Source organism: Anomaloglossus baeobatrachus, chromosome 10, assembly GCF_048569485.1.
Source record: "Anomaloglossus baeobatrachus isolate aAnoBae1 chromosome 10, aAnoBae1.hap1, whole genome shotgun sequence".
Classification (NCBI taxonomy): domain Eukaryota; kingdom Metazoa; phylum Chordata; class Amphibia; order Anura; family Aromobatidae; genus Anomaloglossus; species Anomaloglossus baeobatrachus.
In genome coordinates this window covers 165253700-165271607 of record NC_134362.1, presented here as the reverse complement: position 1 = coordinate 165271607, position 17908 = coordinate 165253700, and the positions used below count along the sequence as shown (strand labels likewise).

Genomic DNA, 17908 nt, shown 5'->3' with positions numbered 1-17908 from the left:
CATAGACTCATTGCTCGTACAGTAAAGAATCCATAGTGTAACTGTTCATACCGTAAAAAATCCATAGTGTCACTGCTCATACCATACCATAAAGAATCTATAATCTCACTGCTGGTACAGTAAAGAATCCATAGTGTCACTGCTCGTACCATAAAGAATACATATTCTCACTGCTCATACAGTAAAAAATCCATAATCTCATTGCTCATTCAGTAAAGAATCCATAGTGTCAGTGCTCTTACCGTAAAGAATCCACAGTCTTACTGCTTGTACCATAAAAGATTCATAGTGTAACTGTCCATATCATAAAGAATCCATAATCTCACTGCTCATATGGTAAAGAATATATAGTCTTGCTGCACGTACAGTAAAGAATCCATAGTGTCACTGCTCGTACTGTAAAGAAACCATAGACTCATTGCTCGTACAGTAAAGAATCCATAGTGTCACTGTTCATACTGTAAAAAATCCATAGTGTCACTGCTCATACCGTAAAAAAATCATAGTGTAACTGTCCATACCATAAAGAATCCATAATCTCACTGCTGGTATAGTAAAGAATCCATAGTGTCACTGCTCGTACCGTAAAGAATCCATAGTCTCACTGCTTGTACCATAAAGAATACATAGCTGCCTAGATGATAAATGAATCCTTCTCTCCTTTGTACGTAGAAGATGACCCCTTGTCCCCGTCGCAAGCCTAGGTATAAAATATCATTATACAGATCTCTCTACTGTTCCTTCATATATTTGTACATTGTGATAAGATCGACTATAAGCCTTTTTCTATATATACAGTATAATAGTTTAGCGTTGCTTGCTTCTGTCCAAAAGTTAATATTCTTCTTTGGAGCCCCCATCACTCACACCTTGTTCCCCAAATTGCATTGACATTGTAGGAGATGATGTGACCGTTGAGAACACAATATTTCTATACGGTATATTTGTAAAGATGAGTTTTGTTTTTTTTCTCCATGTCCTCTTTTTTTTTCCTGATTGCAGCGGGATTTGTACCCCACGCTTCCGCTGAGCACTATCCTCAGAATCCTCACCGACGTTGCTGCAGGGATGACTTTGTTGCACGGCCAACAGCCCCCCATATTGCTCCAGCGACTGAAACCTTCCAACATATTATTAGATGCCCAATATCGGGCAAAGGTAGGAAAAACAAACGGCAAATTAGAAAGATTTATAGATAATTGTAAATTTGGTGCCAACACTGATTTATCGCTCATTATTTCAGCTCACAGATTTCTGGCAATCAGACCTCCAGAAAGTCAGTTTTTCCAAAGACCAGCAGGATGAGACCTCTGTAGAATATCTGTCACCGCGAAGACTGCAAAAATATGACCCAACCACGGCAGACGATGTGTACAGGTTTGTAAACAAAGCATTCAATTGTTTGTCGACATTCCAAACTAAATTTTAGTGATTTTCAAAAATTCAAAATCTAGCAAAGATACAATTTTAAAAGAGTAAGTTCACACATTGCGTATTGTGTCGATTTTTCTGCAGCGAAATCCACACTTATTACATACAGACTTGGCTCAGATTTCACTCTTTACTTTGCAAGTAAGTAAAGAATGTATAATCTCAATGCTCGTACAGTAAAGAATCTATAGTCTCACTGCTCGTATGGTAAGGAATCTATAGTCGCACTGCTCGTATGGTAAGGAATCTATAGTCGCACTGCTCGTACCGTAAAGAATCTATAGTCACACTGCTCATACCGTAAAGAATCTATAGTCACACTGCTCGTACCGTAAAGAATCTATAGTCACACTGCTCGTATGGTAAAGAATCTATAGTCGCACTGCTCGTACCATAAAGAATCCATAGTCTCACTGCTAATACCGTAAAGAATCTATAGTCACACTGCTCGTACCGTAAAGAATTTATAGTTGCACTGCTAATACCGTAAAGAATCTATAGTCTCACTGCTCGTACCGTAAAGAATTTATAGTTGCACTGCTCATACCGTAAAGAATCTATAGTCACACTGCTCGTACCGTAAAGAATTTATAGTTGCACTGCTCATACCGTAAAGAATCTATAGTCACACTGCTCGTACCGTAAAGAATTTATAGTTGCACTGCTCATACCGTAAAGACTCCATGGTCTCACTGCTCGTACGATAAAGAATCCATAGTCTCACTGGTCATATCATAAATAATATAGTCTTATTACCCGTACAGTACTGAATCCATTGTCTCATTGCTCATACCATAAAGAATCTATAGTATCACTGGCTGTATCGTAAATAATACATAGTCTTATTGCTTGTACAGTAAAAAATCCATAGTCTCACTGTTCGTACCGTAAAGAATCTATAGTCTCAGTGCTCGTACCATAAACAATCCATAGTGTCACTGCTCGTAAAGTAAAGAATTGCTGCCTGGTTGATGAATTAAACCTTCTTTCCTCTGAATGTTGAAGATTCTGCACAAAGAATTGACCTGCTTCAGAATTAAAAAATCAGCACCAATAGAGAGGGTGAAATCTGCTGCAAAATCCAAATGTAACACGCAAGGATTTTGCTGGAGAAATGCTGCAGATAAAATTCACACCAAATACGCAACGTGTGAACTTGCCATAAAGAATACTTCCACAATTAAAGAAATCTGCAAGCTGGTATTTGCTGTGTAATCTGAGAGCAGCATGATATAGGTGCTGACACCTTGAGTCCAGCCATGTGTCACTTAATAGGCTGTGTTTTACTGTTTCAATAAAATCAGTGTTTTATCAGCAGTAAATCATACATGTAATATATAGAAAGAAACCTATATATAAATTTGCGCTGAACCACAACAAAATGATTTTGGAAAAAACTATGTAATATATTTTATTTTATTTTGTTCTCCACTCATGTAATAAAACCAGGGGGTTACACGCAAACTATTTACTATTTACTGTGTCGCATTTATTCTATTAAATTGAAGGTGTTAGTTTTTGGCTTGCAAGTGGCCAACTAGTAAAATGTACAGTGCCTACAAGTAGTATTCAACCCCCTGCCGGTTTTATCAGGTTTGATAAGATGCAAATAAGTTAGAGCCTGCAAACTTCAAACAAGAGCAGGATTTATTAACAGATGCATAAATCTTACAAACCAACAAGTTATTTTGCTCAGTTAAATTTTAATAAATTTTCAACATAAAAGTGTGGGTCAATTATTATTCAACCCCTAGGTTTAATATTTTGTGGAATAACCCTTGTTTGCAATTACAGCTAATAATCGTCTTTTATAAGACCTGATCAGGCCGGCACAGGTCTCTGGAGTTATCTTGGCCCACTCCTCCATGCAGATCTTCTCCAAGTTATCTAGGTTCTTTGGGTGTCTCATGTGGACTTTAATCTTGAGCTCCTTCCACAAGTTTTCAATTGGGTTAAGGTCAGGAGACTGACTAGGCCACTGCAACACCTTGATTTTTTCCCTCTTGAACCAGGCCTTGGTTTTCTTGGCTCTGTGCTTTGGGTCGTTGTCTTGTTGGAAGATGAAATGATGACCCATCTTAAGATCCTTGATGGAGCAGCGGAGGTTCTTGGCCAAAATCTCCAGGTAGGCCGTGCTATCCATCTTCCCATGGATGCGGACCAGATGGCCAGGCCCCTTTGCTGAGAAACAGCCCCACAGCATGATGCTGCCACCACCATGCTTGACTGTAGGGATGGCATTCTTGGGGTCGTATGCAGTGCCGTCCAGTCTCCAAACGTCACGTGTGTGGTTGGCACGAAAGATCTCGATCTTGGTCTCATCAGACGAGAGAACCTTGAAGTCTGTCTCAGAGTCCTCCAAGTGATCATGAGCAAACTGTAGACGAGCTTTGACATGACGCTTTGAAAGTAAAGGTACCTTACGGGCTCGTCTGGAACGGAGACCATTGCGGTGGAGTACGTTACTTATGGTATTGACTGAAACCAATGTCCCCACTGCCATGAGATCTTCCCGGAGCTCCTTCCTTGTTGTCCTTGGGTTAGCCTTGACTCTTCGGACAAGCCTGGCCTCGGCACGGGTGGAAACTTTCAAAGGCTGTCCAGGCCGTGGAAGGCTAACAGTAGTTCCATAAGCCTTCCACTTCTGGATGATGCTCCCAACAGTGGAGACAGGTAGGGCCAACTCCTTGGAAAGGGTTTTGTACCCCTTGCCAGCCTTGTGACCCTCCACGATCTTGTCTCTGATGGCCTTGGAATGCTCCTTTGTCTTTCCCATGTTGACCAAGTATGAGTGCTGTTCACAAGTTTGGGGAGGGTCTTAATTAGTCAGAAAAGGCTGGAAAAAGAGATAATTAATCCAAACATGTGAAGCTCATTGTTCTTTGTGCCTGAAATACTTCTTAATACTTTAGGGGAACCGAATAGAATTCTTGTGGTTTGAGGGGTTGAATAATAAATGACCCTCTGAATAAACTTTTCACAATTTAAAAAAAAAATAAAAAAAGAAATAACATTCTTTTTTGCTGCAGTGCATTTCACACTTCCAGGCTGATCTACAGTCCAAATGTCACAATGCCAAGTTAATTCCGAATGTGTAAACCTGCTAAGTCTGCAGGGGGTTGAATACTAGTTGTAGGCACTGTATGCCTTCATACCATTTTATCCTAAATTTCTGTGGTTTGTTATGTTATTGCAATGAGCTGTAGTATAAAATAGGGTCTCAGCTGGTGGTTGAGCTATCCTTGAGGAAGGGGACCGGTAACGCCCCCGAAACACGTGTCGGATCAAGCTCAGTGCACCTACATTCTTTTCCACGGCGCAAACAGCCGGGTCATGTGTTTATTCAAGCGTCTGGATCTTTAATGTGCTGAAAAGGGTTAACGCCCCAGCTAATCCTCTGGAATCTGGAAGGATCCTGTACCTAGGGCAAACCTGCTGTGTTCCTGTTCAAATCTCCTACTCCGGTACATGGAAAAAAATCCACAGCGCAGACAGCCTGTTATATTCCGCTAGAGACTTTGTATCCAGGAATCGAGAAACTTGTAGCACAGAGATTGCAACTATCTGTTAAAACTGCTACATTCCTACAAATATTGAGCGGCAATTATGCTAGATGGGCTGTTTTTAGTAGTCCTGTAAAGGCAACTGCAGCTTTTGTGGAGTGCATGTTTTAAAGCACTTTTTGGGGACTTTTTGGTACTGCAGTACAGAAGTCATCTATCCTGGAAACGGAGGGCTGCTTTGTGTACTGTGTCAACTACTAGAAAACCTTCCCTGAGGTTTTTATTCAAATTCTTATTTTTTATTTTTCATTTTTTATTTTTATTTTTCTCTTTTTTTGCTTTTTGTTATTGTCGCATCTCCAAATTGTATACAAGTACTTGTATTTTTGCAACGTTTAGCAGGTGAGCGGTCGGCCGAGGCTCCATCTGCTTCATTGATTTATGGTATTTTATGTTAGAGTTTGCGTGTAACCCCCTGGTTTTATTACATGAGTGGAGAACAAAATAAAATAAAATATATTACATAGTTTTTTCCAAAATCATTTTGTTGTGGTTCAGCGCAAATTTATATATAGGTTTCTTTCTATATATTACATGTATGATTTAGTTATTTTCAGGCAATAAAAGGGTTTTTGCCTAAAAAATTAGCTGCAGAACCATTTGAAACAATGGGTTTTAGCGCTGACCCTCTACTTATTTTGTATTTTATCAGTAGTAGATTATCACTGCAGGACTAACTGTCTCCTGCCTCCTTGTCAAATGAGTTGCATAACCCTGCCCCCACACACAACAAGTTACCAATCAGTGGTGTGGGCGGGGTTATACAGGGCTCAGTATTGTGTAATCCTGCCCCCACACACAAAAAGTTACCAATCAGTGGTGTGGGCGGGGTTATACAGGGCTCAGTATTGTGTAATCCTGCCCCCACACACAAAAAGTTACCAATCAGTGGTGTGGGCAGGGTTATAGGGCTCAGCATTCAGAGTATTACTAGATCTCAATCAAAGAAACCTGGGATTTTATCACAACCATTACACTCTATAAGAAATTGATACATGTTGCTGCTCTCAGATGAAAAAGAAAAAAATCAGGTGGCAGGTTCCCTTTAAACACCATCTCTTTAAATATGATTATAATTGCATAAAAAGTTGAATAAATTTGTGAGCACAGTATCTGTCTAGTCATTGACTGAGAAAATAATGCAGAGTGAGTTCAGCTCTGAAGCGGAAGTGTTAATGCTGCTTTGGAATACAATTGTCACGGGTGACAGTCATGTGGTTTCTGGCCATAGAAGGTCACAACGTGATCATGAAACGTGATCATTCTTGCTGTCAGTATTCATTGGTATAGGTAGCTTTCCTGCTGGATTCCTCTCTCCACCTTTTGGACCCAGCAGGAGCTCAACTTCAACCCAGATGCTGATCATCAGCATTCCTTGGTGTTTAAATACTCCTTTCTTCCTTTGGACTGTGCTGTTGATACTTTCAGTTCCTTTAAGCTCTGGTTTCAAGCAGGTGGCTTGTACTCCCTGTGGTATCGTTCCTGAAAACTCTTCTGAACGTCTATCTGAGTCATCTAATGATAAATAGTATATGCACTTTGAATAAGTGTGTTCTCCTTGTGTCTTCCTTAAGCGTTTAGTTGGACTGACAAAGAGCTCATCCCACCCATTCCCTATTTGGGGTCCAGCACTAGGGATACCTAGGGTCAGGTATCCGGCTCGGTGTATAGGTGCAGAACCTATCTAGGGTGGTGAGGGACCCCAGGGACCAGCAGTAGGTTTCATTAGGGGTCACCATCTGCCCTTTCCCTAGACACAGGGTTTTCCTTCCCTTTCGCCACTCTCTTGGTACTTCTCGTACTTAATATAGGCTGTAACCTACGATCCGGAGCACTTTTCCAAATCCTCGCTAATTGCTGTTGCAGCTAATAACTGTAGGGTCATATATCCCAGGGGTCTAAGTGGCGCACAACATTTATGGTGCAATGGACAGTGATAATGCTGCTACTAATACTTATAGTAATAATCATTTTTCTTTACAGCTTTGGAATTATTTCGCATGAAGCTCTTTGCCGGAAGCGACCATTCCACCGTAAGTTCTTGATCCAAACATCTTCCGAGATCTGATATAAGTGGCTTCTTCCTAAAGACATGGTGACTTATCTCTTGGGGTTTTTACTTCTATGACCTTCACACATTACTAGAATAAAGTCCCCAAATTACCATAAGAGCATTATTTAAAATTCACCAAGTAAAAAAAAAAAAAGAATACTTGGAGACAAAGTGCACACTGGTCGGACACTTACCAACTAGACATTGCAGGCATAGTCTAAGGGGCACTTTGCACACTACGATATCGCAGGTGCGATGTCGGTGGGGTCAAATTGAAAGTGACGCACATCCGGCGTCGCTGTCAACATCGTAGTGTGTAAAGCATTTTTTATACGATTAACGAGCGCAAAAGCGTCGTAATCGTATCATCGGTGTAACGTCGGTCATTTCCATGATTTGGAAATGACCGATGTTCCGATGTTGTTCCTCGTTCCTGCGGCAGCACACATCGCTGTGTGTGAAGCCGCAGGAGCGAGGAACATCTCCTTACCTGCGTCCCGGCCGCCAATGCGGAAGGAAGGAGGTGGGTGGGATGTTTACGTCCCGCTCATCTCCGCCCCTCCGCTTCTATTGGCCGCCTGCCGTGTGACGTCGCTATGACGCCGCACGACCCGAGTGCATGAGTACATGTGAAGCTGGCGTAGCGATAATGTTCGCTACGCCAGCTATCACCATGATATCGCAGCTGCGACGGGGGCGGGGACTATCGCACTCAACATCGCAGCATCGGCTTGCGATGTCGTAGTGTGCAAAGGGCCCTTAACAGTGTATCGTCAATTTAATTATTAATAACAAAATGTAAAAAAAATAAATAAAAATTGATAAGTTGTAGTCCCTGTTCAGTATAGGTCCCTGTCCTGAGATCCCAAGTGATTGTGCAAACTAAGAGGGGATAAGTGCTAAGCTTGTCAGGGACAGCCCTTACCCTAGGCTTTATGTTGATCCAATGCACTGAACTGCCATAGTTGAACATTAAAGGGAATCTGTCAGTGTGATGCTAGACACTACGAGTAGTATGAATAGTAGGGTAGTCAGACAAGCCGGGATCATAAGCCAGGAGGTAACATATAAGGTTCAGGGAGCAGACAGACGTGGTCAGGAAGAGGTCCAAGGTCAGAAGCGGGGAGGTAACATATAAGGTTCAGGGAGCAGACAGATATGTAGTCAGGAAGAAGTCCAAGGTCATAAGCCAAGATCAGAACACTTACACCAGACACGAGGTAAGAGTGTAACGGGGTGCCAGGGATGCCTCCGGGCTTGTAGTCGTGGCCCTTGCTAGCAGGCTTACCCCAGGCTCCACCGTTACCTCAAGATCGGGAGATGACTTGGTGGGGCAGAGTGTGGTGGTGCAATCGTCGGTCGTCGTACTAACAGTCTTCAGGCAGGATGTGGTGAAAACAAAATACATTTTTTATTGCACTCTCCTTCACAATCCGGCAGTTGTAGATGACACTTCTTGGAGCTGGGGGACAACCTGTCCTAACGTACCCTCCCGTGGGGATGTGCCCTGGTTAATCTGCTTCGCCGGGCTCCCACTTCGGCTACACACACACCGGACCCACACCGGTGGCTTCGCTCTCTGAGGTTCCGTTCACTCCAGTTCTCTCCGGCGCCCCCTATGGATTCAGCTCCCACACTCTGCCCCTTGGTATTCACTCTCTCACGTCCCGGATCCAACTGCCTCACACACACACTTCTCTACCCTCCCCCTGGGTTTCTGCCGGCTCCTCCTTCCACTGTGGTGACAGCCGTCCCACCCGGCCACTAGGGGGAGTGCCCAAACACAATGCACATAGAAATAAAACATTTTTATTAACAACATTTCCGGGCTAACTATGCTCCCTTTGTAGGGGGTCTGCCCACCCACTACATACCTCCCCTCTTAAAACCCGAGCCTCCCGGCAAGGCTCCATCTAAAAATCACATCTTTTAAAACTAAGCAAAACATGGTCAGTAAACTGCGAACCTGTCCACAAGAGGGTGCCCGGAAGAAGGTGCACCAGTCCAGCGCCCGGAGTCCCAACTGGAAGCTCCCGGTCTTGGTAGTGCCCGGAGGCTTGGCAGCGCTCCCGGTCTTTAGGTGGTAAACGGCAGGAACACAAAAACTTCTTCCTCTCAATGACGCGGAGGAGCCCCTGGCTCAGTCCGGCAGCAGACTCTCTCCGGGCTCAGTCACTTGAACGTTGCTAAACTGTAACTTCAAACAACACCGGTCTTCAAATAAGCCGGTCAGGATGCTTCACTCCGGGTGCAAAACTCTTTTCCATTCGGCTCTCTGAGCCCTGACGTAGTCCGACAAAGACTGTCCGGGCTGTCGGCGCAGCCTCTGGAAGGGCTCGTAGGCGACGGCGGGTTTCGATGCCGTGGTCTCCTCAGTCTCCGACGGGGGTGATGGGGTCGCTACCCGAGGCGGCTGAGGTACATCCAGGACGATTACCGGGTGGGTGTTGATGTTCTGGCTAATAGCCAGCACCGCCAGGATTCCCTTCTCCGAGTCGGTGGTCGATCCGGGCATCACTTCCGGAGCTACGGCTAAGGTGCGTTTTGGATGGGAGGATTCAGCCAGCACCGGTCTTGACTGCGCCCGCCGCCGGCATTGGTGTTCCTCCCACTCCAATTCTTGCTGCCATTGAACAGCTTCTTGTGAGGTGGGCATTCGGGTTACACTAACTGCGAAGAGGCCGCGGCATCCCACCTCTGGTACGAACCGGACCTTTTCCCCCGGAGACAGCGTGTGTAGGCGTTGAGGTAAGCCTTCGACATCTAGATGCACTCGATTATAGAAATAATCATCGCCGGTTGTCTCCTCTCGGATGAAGCCGTAGCCCTCTTGCTGGTTGAACTTCACCACAATTCCCGTGGTGAACTGCAGCTCAAATTCTTCACCCCGGGGACCGACCATCATCTCCCGGGCCACAGTCTCAGCGAGCAGTCTCTCCTGCACGGGGTCCGGTTCTGGGGACGGTGACTTTCTCTGAGGTAGAGGAGACGGCTGCACCGGGTCCCAGAAGAAGCCCCAGTTATCCCGTTCCAGCTTCCGGGTAGGTGAATCTTCCGGGGCTTGTGCGGGCACAGGTGTCGACGGTCCCACCGCGTCGGGCGGGGGTGTCTCTAGGTCTGGGTATGGGACTCCCAGGGGCCGATTCCCCGACGGCAGCGGAGTGGTATATGTCGCCCGGACCTCTGTCGTGGTCCCTCCGGTCGTAGCGTCCCACGTGGTGACCCAGGTCACTTTAGTCGGGCGCCCTCGTCCTCCTGGTACAGCCGGTATCTCGAAAGGTAACACTTCCGCAGCTGCAGCCGCAGACTGCTTGGGACGTCCTCGGCCCAGGTGGGTGAGTGCCATCGCGGTCTCCATCTCTTGTTGCTGCCTGGAGGTCTCCATCTCGTTAACACTCTGTAGCTCTGGCAATGGCGGCGAGGTCGGTGGAGAAGCTGGAGGAAGTGGAGGCGGGCCTACTTTTCCCGCTCTTGAGTATACTCCACCCCCAGTCTCACACATCATATCGACCCCTCCGCGGCGGTTCTTCTTTTTCTTCAAAACACCGCCCACTTCACATGTCTGTCTTCGTGCCCTGGGACCGGCACCTCCCCTCTTTGGGCGGAGTACTCCGAACTTCTTTTTCGGCACTGGCCAGCCCCAGGCTCTTCTTTTGGCGCCAACTTTTCGCGCGCTTTCTGCATCTTCACAGACGACGGCCATCTTGCCGCCATCTTGTGCCCGGTCCAACGCTGCAGGCAGTGCTTCTTCTTCCCACCATGGGACTGGGAATCTTCTCCAATAGTCCGGATCCTGTGCCCTAGGCACCACTTGATCTCCGGCTTCTTGTGTCCCAGGCATGGAATTCGCATCCTGCCGACTACGCCACATGTAACGGGGTGCCAGGGGTGCCTCCGGGCTTGTAGTCGTGGCCCTTGCTAGCAGGCTTACCCCAGGCTCCATCGTTACCTCAAGATCGGGAGATGACTTGGTGGGGCACAGTGTGGTGGTGCAATCGTCGGTCGTCGTACTAACAGTCTTCAGGCAGGATGTGGTGAAAACAAAAGACATTTTTTATTGCACTCTCCTTCACAATCCGGCAGTTGTAGATGACACTTCTTGGAGCTGGGGGACAACCTGTCCTAACGTACCCTCCCGTGGGGATGTGCCCTGGTTAATCTGCTTCGCCGGGCTCCCACTTCGGCTACACACACACCGGACCCACACCGGTTGCTTCGCTCTCTGAGGTTCCGTTCACTCCAGTTCTCTCCGGCGCCCCCTATGGATTCAGCTCCCACACTCTGCCCCTTGGTGTTTACTCTCTCACGTCCCGGATCCAACTGCCTCACACACACACTTCTCTTCCCTCCCCCTGGGTTTCTGCCGGCTCCTCCTTCCACTGTGGTGACAGCCGTCCCACCCGGCCACTAGGGGGAGTGCCCAAACACAATGCACATAGAAATAAAACATTTTTATTAACAACATTTCCGGGCTAACTATGCTCCCTTTGTTGGGGGTCTGCCCACCCACTACAAGAGCACACTGAGCAAACAGGAGGAACGACTGGCGAAGTTCAGACGGAGCAAGCCCAGTAAAGAAACAGAGCAATCACCAGAAATGAGGCGCATCTGTGAAGGCACCTCACAAAACCAGCGTGAACTCTAGTGCTGAAAGACAACATGTAAGCAAGGCCCAAGACATTTTCAAATGCAAAATGCTTTGCACAGCAGAGCCGTGACAGTCAACAGATTTTTGCTACCTCATCTGAGAGCAGCATGATGTAGGCAAAGATTTCCGGAATCCAACGATAGATCACTAAGGTTACTGGGTGCAGCCATTCTGACACAATCAGAACTGTTAGATTTAGCCATGTAACAGAGCTGAGCGAGCTGTCCCCGTCCACCCCAGGCTCAGTATAGAGATTGTACATAGACAGGAAGGTGTCAATGAGAGGAGGCGGTGTGCCAGTCTGCATTGTACTAGTAATGATAAAACAAACATAGAAAATAAACAACAAATCGGACTGTGACAAGACAGGCATCCCTGAATTCTCTGTATTAACCCTTGCAGCATGCAGTCTTCATTTTAATTAGCAAAAACCTGCTGACAGATTCCCTTTAAGGGTCTCAGGACCAAACTCCCAACTGTCGACTACTCAACACAGGCTATCACATAAAAAAAAATATTTAGTTAGGCGTAAAGGTCCTTTTAAATTAACAAAAGTCGTATCTTCTTACAAACAAATCTGCTGAACTTTGTAATTAAAACTTTGGTTACAGAAAGAAACCCTTTGAAGCTGGTAACCGAAATCACTAGAGGGATCAGACCACAACCAAACATAGAAGATGTCTTAACAGAGACCAGTCTCCATCACAGTCAACATGGAAATCTGAATCAACTCATGCACCTGTGCTGGCACCAGAATCCAATGATGAGGCCACCGGCAGACGGTAAGTTGGACGTTTGCCATGAGGTTGACGGCGCCAGATCTAACACTATAATAGTATCAGATTAGGCGCTCCGACCTCTGAATTGTCACACAAAGTGTTGCCCAATTTCAAATGCCATTTAGATTTGGGCTATTGGCTTGGGGTCATGGACACCTTCTAAAGGTGATGCAGACACTTATGGACCTTGCCTGTTCACTCTTTTGCTCTCCAGATTGTGGAGAGGTTGGAACCCGGGAACTTGAGATGAGAACACTTCACTAATTTGTGCATATTTAATCCACAGTGTGTTTATCTCGCTTAAATAATGTCCTCCAGAACTTTTTAAAAGAAGAGTTTCAACGTGGAGTTGACACCTTGAACAAAAGTAAGGTGAGTGATTACTTTTATATTTTTAGATACAAAATTTTACTAAATTTTACATTTTTTTTAATGTATTCTTTTGTTACTCAAGGAACAAAAAACTCACAATATCTGATACGAACCAAAAAAAGGTCCATTGAGCCTCTGTTAGGCGTCTCGACATGGAAAATAGCCAGATATCCATCCGGGAAGGACCTAGCTAAGGAGTGGCTGTTTTTAGGAGACCACCATAACCACCATTTTAAGTGGCTCTTTAAGTCAATATCCAACCCTTTGACGAGTTTAAAGATATGACAAGGGAAATACCAAGGCCAGGTATCCATCCACAGACAGCTGTTTCAGGGTATTGCTCCTCATCAGTGTGGAGTAGGATTCTGACCAGGTGGCAGCAATGCCTAGTAGACTAACAAGACAAAACAATCACTGATCTCGGGGAGACCAGCCAGAGAAAACACTGCCGGCAGCCAGCAAAGGCGCTCAACACAGTGAAATCCTAAGTGCATTGCCCCCTGGGAAGTATGCAAATCAAAAAAGGTCAGTGGAGCCTCTGTTAGGAGTCTCGACACAGAAAATAGCCAGATATCCCCCCGGGAAGGACCTAGCCAAGGAGTGGCTCTTTTTAGGAGATGCACCTAGGATTTTACTGTGTTGAGCGCCTTTGTTGGCTGCCGGCAGTGTTTTCTCTGGCTGGTCTCCCCGAGATCAATATCTGATACTAGGGACTATGGGGATAGCGGGAAATCTGGACACTAAGCTAACCCTCAGACTAGGGGACCCTGTGCCATCTCTATTCTCAGAGATACTCCTAAAGGTGGGGATGACTGAGTCTCCTTCCTGGCCCTACTCCTGACCAGCCCTGATCTTATACATTCTTCTCCAAAGAACGAGGACATGTGTGTGATTTAACTCACAGAAATAGACAAACAGGGGAAACCAAAACTCTGTCACACCGAGGCATAAGACAATAAGAGATTAGGAGGAAAACAAGAGCAGGGTGGAAGCAGCAAAACAATGGGTAACTCCACAATAACACCAAACACAAAGCAACTATTTCTCCAGCAACTCTGGGACACTACAATGCACAGACAAACACAACATAAACTATAGTTTGCGTAGGTAGAAGATTTCCTCCAGCCTAAAAATGAGAAGAGAAGTGATTGGCTTCCTTACAAAATGTGATCAAAGAAGCCTAACAAGCAGGTTAGCAGAGATGATATCTTGCTAGCCTGTATATGAACGAGCACACAGCAGGTTGACGCCCAGGTCTGCCCGAGTTGATCAGAAACACCAGAGAAACAATCGGACGGAGAGTCACTGACACTGCCATGATGGTTGGCGAGTTTTGGGCAAACTCCCTGTGACAATATCTTTAAACAAAAGTAGAATATAGTTTGGACTACATTTTGTTTTGTTTGGTTTTTTTTTAAGGGATCTCTCTAATAAGTTGTATTGGATGGTAAATCCTCATTCTAGTACCATGCTGGACTGTCTAACCTTTCAGCTATAGCTATATGACAATGAAGATCACTTCCGTGCAATACAGAGACAGGGAGAGCCATCTGTTCTGCAGACATCGCTTATGGAATACTTTTAAGGGAAAGTGTCATATCATAATGACTTATTGTTTAAATCAAGATGTTTGTGTTATATATATATATATATATATATATATATATATATATATATATATATATATATATATATATATATATAGATATATATATAGATATATATATCTATATATATATAATATGTATTATGTGTGTGTGTGTGCTTGTGTTATATATATATATATATATATATATATATATATATATATATATATATATATATATATATATATATATATGATATATAGTTGGTAATTTTTATTTTCTATATCACAACGTACAAATGAGAAATCTTGCAATTTTCATTTTGTCCACTAGGGCAATTCTAAACTGCTGCAGGAATTCCACACAGGCATTTAGTAGCAGGAGGTGCTTTTTTTTTGCTTTTTTTTTTTTAACACAGATGATGATAAAAAAATTCTAAAAATACATATAACGCAAAATTCTGATTTAAACAGTGTGTAACCCTCCTATGATACATTCCCCATACACACCAAATTGGTGCATCTGGTGCAGATCTTATTCTGAATTTGCTCCTAAAGCCTGGAAATAAGTTATTTTATGTTGCACCATTTTTAAAATTTTTCTAATTCATTGATTATGACTGATTTTATGTGCATCCTTTCAGTAGTCACATTAAAGTTTGAGAGTAAAGCAGAGATGTCTGGTAACTGTAATAAACTGCATCCAACTGCGCCGCACACGTTGATAAGACGGTGCTTAGATTTAATGGCCATGACCTTTGTTAGGAAAATAATTTATATTGCTGGTTATTGATGACTGAAAGGTTGTAATCCCGGAATTCCCCATGTAATTTAAAAATTGAGCTGCTGATAATGATGATGACTGCGCAGCTCCCATAAACGTTAGGATCCTTTAACATGGGATGTCTACACTGATTACTTAGAAATGGTTTAATGCACGTAGCAATCAAGTGATTTATTTTGTTTTAAATTGATTCTGTCACTAGTCTCCCAATATAATTAATTCAGTAAGTATTCACTTTTTTAGTTGTTCCTTTTTTTCTGAAATGTAATGGATTCTTTCACTCAAACTCACGCTAACTAGATCATATGATTACATGGTGGCCACCCGAGAATTATATGGCTTTATGTTCTCTGAAAGGATATACTTTGCATGAACTGTACCACAGGGGAAAGACAGTTATCACAAATAATGATGATGATGATGACTGCACAGCTCCTGTCACAAAGTTAAAATGTGAGCAATAATAGTTAAGCATCTTGAATGTAAGACTTCTATAATTTAGCAGACTGTTATGGGGTCCTTCTCCGGTATCACACAATCAACATAGCAAGAGATGAGGTACAATCCAAAGAACATTTATTCCATGCAAATTAGATGATCCATAAAAAATCCACCACATGGAGGGTTAAATCTTCAAGAAATGGTTAAAAATTATTCCACGGATGAGTCCCATTCCTCCAGCAGTCCTTTTCCAGGGAAATCGGGGTTTCTCAACGGCTCTCCGGGGGGGCTGCCTGTAGCCACAGCATCTTTTACGTCACCACCGGAGTTTGGTCCAGCGACTTCTGCTCCAATCGCCAGGCAACGCCATGTTCCTGCCATGAGTGGTGCTGGTGATGGGAGAGGAGTCGATGCCAGCGGCGCCGGTGGGCGCAGGCTCCGCTCATCCACTGGGCTGGGTTTCCTTGGGTGCTGCAGTACCACTGGCTGACTATAGGTGGCGTGTGTCTTCCAGCTGAAGTTACCATCATTCAGCTATAACCAATGGGAAGACACCTCACCCTTCTTAATTCCCCTCCTGTCTGCTTACCACTGTCAGAGATATTCTCATATTCTGGTTCCTGTTCCGCCCTGTTCTGTTTTGTGATTTTGGTGTTCTGACTTCTTCTTGTTCCTGACTACCCTCCTGCCTGCTGTTTATGTACCTTGCTGCCTGATCCGGATTTGAGCTCTGCTTCGTTTTCTGATTACGCCCTGCCTGCCGATTCTGCCTCTGTTCTGCAATTCCTGGTTTGACCCTCCCTGACTACTACTCTCGTTGGACTGCAGCCTTCCACAGGAAGTGATCTTCAGGGCCCTGTGTAATACCAAATCCCTGTATAGGGATTAAAGGGTTTCAGGGTTCTGGGGGTCCTGCATGGTGAGTGGCTTCCCTCTAGCCTGTCCATTACAGCCCGTCTGAGTCTGTGGCTCCACGCAGGCGTTACAGCTTCTCCCCTAGAGGATGAATCTTCCTGCTTCTCTCTTGTCTTTCTCAGTCAGAATTAATAATCCCCCAGGTAAGCAGAGAGTTTAGGTGGATCACAGGCCCCCCTCCCCCAGACTTAGGGACAAAATCCTGACAGGGGGTGATTAACCTGCAAACAGGACAATGTACACAGAAGGAATACACAGAATGGACAGAGCACCATGCCTAAAATACAAAACTACACAAAATTATACACAACCTCCATATTCCACCATCACAGAGACTAAGGCGGGCTTTGCACGTTGTGACATCGCAAGCCGATGCTGCGATGTCGCACGCGATAGTCCCCGCCCCCGTCGCAGCTGCGATATCCTTGTGATAGCTGCCATAGCGAACATTATCGCTACGGCAGCTTCACATGGACTCACCTGTCCTGGGACGTTGCTCTGGCCGGCGACCCGCCTCCTTATTAAGGGGGCAGGTCGTACGGCGTCACTGCGACGTCACACGGCAGGCGGCCTATAGGAGCGGAGGAGCGGAGATGAGCGGGATGTAAACATCCCGCCCACCTTCTCCCTTCCGCATATCCTACGGAAGCCGCGGTGACGCCGGTAGGAGATGTTCCTCGCTCCTGCGGCTTCACACACAGCGATGTGTGCTGCCGCAGGAGCGAGGAACAACATCGGTCCATCGCGTCAGCATAATTATGGATTACGCCGACGCTACACCGATGATACGATTACGACGTTTTGCGCTCGTTAATCGTATCATCTAGGCTTTACACACTACGATGTCGCCTGCGATGCCGGATGTGCGTCACTTTCAATTTGACCCCACCGACATCGCACCTGCGATCTCGTAGTGTGCAAAGTACCCCTTAGAGGGGAGGAACATCACACTTTCCTCTCTCCACAGTTAGATAATTACTAGATTTAGCTGTCCATGTGATGCTTATCTGATGCATCATAGATCTTAGCAGCGCATAAAGGAATAAAAAGCAGGGTGACCACTGGGAATCAAAATGGAAGGCCAAAATCAAGCAAAGAGGGGGCAGAACAATGAAGTACAAATGCTATGTATAAATCCTACACTACTATTCGATGGCTCTGCAATTATCAGCAACCTTCCCAGTCCTGAACAGTACACATGCACGCTGTAGATAGGATTTAAAACAGAAAATGCAAACTAGAAGTCTAGTATATTAATTGTAATGACTTTTTTATTCTCAGGAGAAGGCAGAACTGCAGTCTCAGGAGCAAGTCATGGAATTTGACATCAAATATTT

At 44.9% G+C, this 17908-nt stretch overlaps 1 protein-coding gene across 1 annotated transcript in view; it reads left to right on the top strand.

Annotated features, from left to right (window-relative positions):
• LOC142254630 (receptor-interacting serine/threonine-protein kinase 2-like) overlaps positions 1–17908 on the top strand; it is a 47671-nt gene that overhangs the window by 19021 nt on the left and 10742 nt on the right. The window contains exons 4-9 of the mRNA XM_075325774.1: positions 1003–1158; positions 1244–1377; positions 6978–7027; positions 12307–12477; positions 12761–12846; positions 17853–17908. The exon at positions 17853–17908 is cut by the window's right edge and continues 4 nt beyond it. Of these exons, the coding sequence (XP_075181889.1) occupies positions 1003–1158; positions 1244–1377; positions 6978–7027; positions 12307–12477; positions 12761–12846; positions 17853–17908 (653 nt within the window). The remainder of the gene's footprint in view (positions 1–1002; positions 1159–1243; positions 1378–6977; positions 7028–12306; positions 12478–12760; positions 12847–17852) is intronic.